Consider the following 5,873-nt stretch of genomic DNA (forward strand, 5'->3'; position numbering starts at 1 on the left):
TTAACAGGTCTGGATCTGGAGAACTGTTGTGTGTGTTGATCAATACATTACAGTGAAGATTGAGGTATATCACACAAACACTGGCTTGCGCATGACAACATATTGAACTATGGGTTTCGAAAGGGAAGAAGATTAACCTGTACGTTAAAGAAAATCGCTTGATTGAATAAAATCGATATTTGTCCTCCTTTTCCCCAAAACTACACAACACATGAGTAAAGACAGATGATTTATCTGTGTGGCTGGTATTTGGATACTGCAAAGAGGACTAAATTATTGAGGAATGCGGAAGTTATTCATTTTCGGTATGATATTCCGTATAACGATCAGTCTTTTCATTGTGACATTTGAAAATAACACCTGCTGACAATTTGGACGACAAGGGTCATTCTCACGAACCAATGCATACAGATATGACAACGCGAATATTTAGTTCATTTTCGAGGACGGCGTATGTATGACCTTAGCTCTTCGTAACTTATCAGCAAGGTCATGCGATTAATAATTATCTAAAATGTTTATCACGTTTAGTAAAGACAGGGCATGTATTCCTCACACATGTAAAAATACATAACGGGCGAGGGCCAAAGGCATGGTGTTAAAGACCGGCGGGGCAACTGGACTACAGAGAGTAGACTTAGTCTATAGGTCAGGGAGTTACTGTATCCTCACCAATGTTATGGAAAATCAAGCAATATCCAAACGAAAAAGTCAGGCAAAATTTATTGATTTATTAAATGTATTTATTTCTGTTATTCTAATTTCAAAAGCCAAACTCATCAGCATAAAGGTTTACGGTACATCACCTCCCTCTGCTAGAGAAGTAGGCCCTCATCCTACATCATAAACAATGACGGCCCCCGATTACCCATGGAAACAATTATCCAATACTGACCGTCAAGACCCGACACGGAACATTGCAAATGATAACAAATTATGCTTCATTCTTTGAAAGGGAAAGAAATGCTGATGATCTGAAAACATTTGCAGATAAAAAAAACTATTCATTACATGCTAACTCTGTACAGCACATGACAAGTCTATGCTACAGCTTATGTCTAATCCCTCGTACTACTATGCAGCTCAGTATTGTTGTAAATAAGTTTCTAAAAAAATGCCGATTGTTTTGGTTTGATATAATAAAAATATCACGCCATATTCTTGAAGCTGCTAATGAGTTAGTTCATCATTTCGTGCATGCTTATTGGTTGATGGCGTTGTATATCACCCTAGGTCATAAATCATTTTGCTTGCTTATTTATCGTCTGACATGTCAGTCAACCTTCTTATTAATCACTTATATGCACAGTGATTTGTGCTGTGCTGATCCAATAATAATATATGAATAATCGTAAGACCCTCGAAGCGTATATTTCTTTAATAATAAAAATGTAAAGGTAAAGTATGATACTAATCGATCATTTAAAAAACATCCTTGACTGATTATACGTGACGGATTTAACAAGAGACAAAAAAAGGAACAAAGGATTTTCTGTCTGTCTGTCTGTCTGTCTGTCTGTCTGTCTGTCTGTCTGTCTGTCTGTCTGTCTGTCTGTCTACCTACCTACATACCTACCTACTACCTACCTACAACCTACCCATCCATCCATCCATCCATCCATCCATCCACTCACACTCCAAGAAAACCTACTGTGACATTTTGTTTCACATTCATAAATAATGACACATTCGTGTGGATCTCGAATTTCATAATCTGCATGCCAGACACATCTGTAAAAATAGATGTGAATATCTTTTAAAGAATGAAACCATTTCATTCTAATTTCTCCCAAACAAAAACAATCCAAAACAGTAAAAAATAGAAACTAAAAAGTTCTTATTTTAATCAATGTCATTTAACAGAATAAATAATCATCAATCTGGCACTTTTTCTCCTTCCACACATTGACCATCAGGTTGGTATCCAGGTGAAATAGGAGTGGCCTAAGGGACCCTTGTCAATACTCGTCTAGCAACTCGTAGTGACAACCCCTAGGTCATGAGTTTTTTCCGACTAAATGAAGAATAATATTGGGGAATAATGTAATTATACCATCGCCAGTAATATAAAAAAATCGGGGAAAGTATTGACAATTTTGAGCGTTTTGAGTCATATTTCGAACACAGCCCAGCAGAACCAATGACGTAGAACGACTAGGGTATATATATATTCCATATTTTCTTGTTGAACCTGGCTCATGCATGGTATAAGATGTGTTGAATCTTATGTCAGAAGTAAAGAGGGAAATCAAATAGATACTATAATCTAACTGACTGTCTCTTTCCAAGGACACAAAATTGACTGACATTATCCATAGAACCCGAAAATAAATATTCGTAGAATACATTATTCCCTCAAACATTTTACTTCTACAACTAATGGATGAAATATATATTTGTGCTTCAATTTTCACTCAGAAGGTAAAATTCAGGAAGAAGTGATCTAAGTAGCAAGTGCGAGATTTGAACGAGAATATCTATTATATAGGGTCAGATGTGTGATCATTCCCGGAACAACAAAATCGAAAACAATTGTCTAATAAATGAATGGAACAGTCTGAGTTAAATAAAGATTGCTGCAAACATAGCCATCATTCGGTCAAATTATGTCGCAGAACAATGTGATGTGCATAATGTCCCTTATATATATCATGTCAGTTTTGTGCCTGGTTTAATTGAATTTGGATATATTGCATGTCAGATATATCATATATTACGAATGGATGCACGCACAGACGCACAAAGAAGGATGCACGGACGGACAGATGGACAGATCCAATTGTTATAACACCCCTCTTGCACTGCTAAACAGTACCTAACAACGTTCATTGTGTGTACATCTAACATTAGGTTTAGTAGTATTGGTGTTAATCTTCAGATTGCGCGCGGTCCCTAGATCATTGTACCACTACATTCTTTTTCGTCTGTATCAGCACTTCCTCTGCTTATTTCCTCCAACGCTTCATCTTGTCGAATCTCAAAGTGAGCCCGAGTATACCTCATCACAAGAATTCTCATCAACTGTGGGTGAAATGACAATGGAAAAAAAATCAGAAATGAAACAAATGACACATTGTGACTAGCACTGAGTGATGTCCTAACTCTGTGCGTGATGGTAACCATTCATCGTATTAGCATGGAGACAAGTGTAGCCTTAAGTTGTAGGCTTAAGGTAGACATACTCATAAAAGTAGTTTGTAGCGGCATTAACCTTCTGAGACAAATGATAATTGGTCGATTAGTAACAAATCACTTTGACAAAAATAAGGCTTGAAAGGAAAAAACTCAAGATATGAATATTTCATGTGTAGTATAAAATAATATATATCATTGACGTGGCTTGCATGTTGCACCAGTGATTTGAATAATTCTTAATAATTACCAATATATCAATATCTTATAAATTTGCTATACGATTCACATACCATGATGGATATAGCTAAGATGTCATGTTATATATACCTTTTGGATATATCGAAGATGTATATACCCTTAGATATGACCGATAGGACTGTATAATTTGAATGATTTTGATATTCACCAATTAGTCGATATAGTTTTAATTATTAATGAGAACGTCAAGATTGGGATATATTGATGACATCATGACTGGTATGTAATATGGAAACGAGCGGCGTAACAAGCACACGTGATTTATTCACCAAATGTGAGGATATGTGTACATTGTCAATAGTAGCACGCAGCTTAATGAATATACTCGCAAAAACATCAGTACTATGCCATGTATGTCATATAGATATTATAGTGTGGTGTCTATTATAAATGAATACTTTGGAAAAGCATTTATGTTTCTTTACTAATTTTAGATGAGGTATTTTCCAACTTGTTGATCATAATCTCAACTAACAACTCAAACACTTAATGCCTTGGAATTGCAGAAATAAAACAATTTAAAATAAAGTTTATCCTTTAAGGCAAACGTTTAAATGGCAATGATTTGTGTATAATCCGGGTGCAATCTACTTTCCTTCATACGTCATTACATCACTTCCATGAAGGCTCGTTTAAGGAATTTCTCAAATGAATTGATCGAATAAGATATGATATTTGTTTGCGGATCAGACTCCATAGTTGACATATAGTCACCACGCTTAGAAATCCAAGATACATATCATGTACGACATTCTATCTTTATAGTTGTAGTTTTAATAGGTGTCAGCTACATGCCGTCCTGGTTAGACATGGACAGACGTATGAAATAGGAATGTCCGATGATCGTTAATACGTTAAATGTTCACAAGACAGATGGACAGTTGAATATTGTTAACATAATAGGACAAAATAACAGTTTACATTGTAATGGATTCGAATTACTTTTAAGCTTGTACTGAAAATATAATCAAAAACCACCCTTGTGTACATATAGATTAAAACGTAAATATTGGACAAAAAATAGAACTAGTTTTACCTCATTGTAGGCGAGTTCATCTGTACAGTCTTCACCCTGAACAAAAGCATAAATTAAAAATATGTACGTTATGTCTTTAAATGAACGGGGGGGGGGGGGGCGGATTTGAATTTAAGTTTGGTTCGGAAACATCACACTATAACCCATTTGTTGCCTTGAATGTTACGGTACACGACTTGTTCCATATGATATTAAGAAAACCGTCCTGTTAAAACCCTACGTCGTGGTACGTAAACAAACGTCTATGTCTCATGAGTGGTATGCAGTCACTGCATGCACTATACTGGCAACGAGGTCTTACACAGCTCCCTATAAACTACAAAGACTAGTATAGTGACTGTATTTTAGCCACCTAAAGTATGAATGTGTATAATGTACATTTTCTATATACTTCCAATGATTGTATGATACCTCTAAACAGTACATTTTATCAATTCTTAACTACTACAGGTATTCATCCAAGCTATTAACTGGATAAATCATTCAACGACCTTAATGATCTTGGAGCATGTCTTGGGTAACCATCACTACCTTGTAATCGTACAGACATCGTTTGTGATGATATCTTCAAGCTACATGTTTGGAGACGAGACCATACTATACGCTCGCCACAAACGATCATATCCAAAAGTCTGCTTCAAATGTTTATTGTGCAATATTTCAAATCTGTATAAAGAAAATCACCTCAAATTTCTCCTCGTCCTCCTCTTTGTTATGTAACACCTTTCTCAGAATACTTCGGAATCTTTTTATTATTCCTATTATACTGAGGTAATTCGGGATAAGGTTGAATGGTGCTGGCAGCACAGGTCCCATAATGTACTCCATCCACATCGAAGTACGAACACATTTCCACTCGACATCAATGTTTTCCTATGGCAAGATTAAAATTTTAGGTAGTTATTTGACAGCCCACTGTTTTTTTACTTCCAAGTGGATATTTAAAATAATTACGGAATTTGTAAATATGTACTACGAATCTACTAAACTTCCAGGCACCTATGACTCATTGTTAGGCTCACGTGTCCATAATGCCAAATGTACTGAATAGTGGGTCAATAGTTAACAAAGACTGAAGTGTGCAGTCGAAAATTTCAGGTAAAATGTTCAAGTCGTGTTTGGAAGAAAGTTAAATTGAATACTATGGTTTACCAACACAGGTGAAGTTCCATTTGAAGATCTACTAAGAATGATGACATGTATCAGATCAGAGGGGTGGATTAGAAGACTATATAATTATTGTTGAGGATTGACCACATAATTATAATATTAGATTACATAACATATTACATAGTTAAATTATTTTTGGGCCTGGAGTTTTGAAGATTTCGATGGGATCGAATGTCTGATATTTGTGTTAAACAACCCCAGGCAAAAGACATAATATGTGTCGTACATCGTCGTAAACCACAGCTTCAAGACGCACCGCTGAGAGGTGTTGTAT

The 5,873-nt window shown here is 35.7% G+C and overlaps 1 protein-coding gene across 1 annotated transcript; it reads right to left on the reverse strand.

Moving 5' to 3' along the window:
* Positions 1 to 2,854: 2,854 nt before the first annotated feature.
* LOC144437171 (uncharacterized) lies at positions 2,855 to 5,283 on the reverse strand. The gene is made up of 3 exons (XM_078126052.1): positions 5,114 to 5,283; positions 4,430 to 4,465; positions 2,855 to 3,021 (listed from the first exon to the last, which is right to left on the reverse strand). The coding sequence occupies exons 1-3, from the start codon at positions 5,261 to 5,263 to the stop codon at positions 2,893 to 2,895; spliced, it is 315 nt and encodes a 104-aa protein (XP_077982178.1). The 5' UTR covers positions 5,264 to 5,283; the 3' UTR covers positions 2,855 to 2,892.
* Positions 5,284 to 5,873: the final 590 nt, after the last annotated feature.

Source organism: Glandiceps talaboti, chromosome 7, assembly GCF_964340395.1.
Source record: "Glandiceps talaboti chromosome 7, keGlaTala1.1, whole genome shotgun sequence".
Lineage (NCBI taxonomy): Eukaryota > Metazoa > Hemichordata > Enteropneusta > Spengelidae > Glandiceps > Glandiceps talaboti.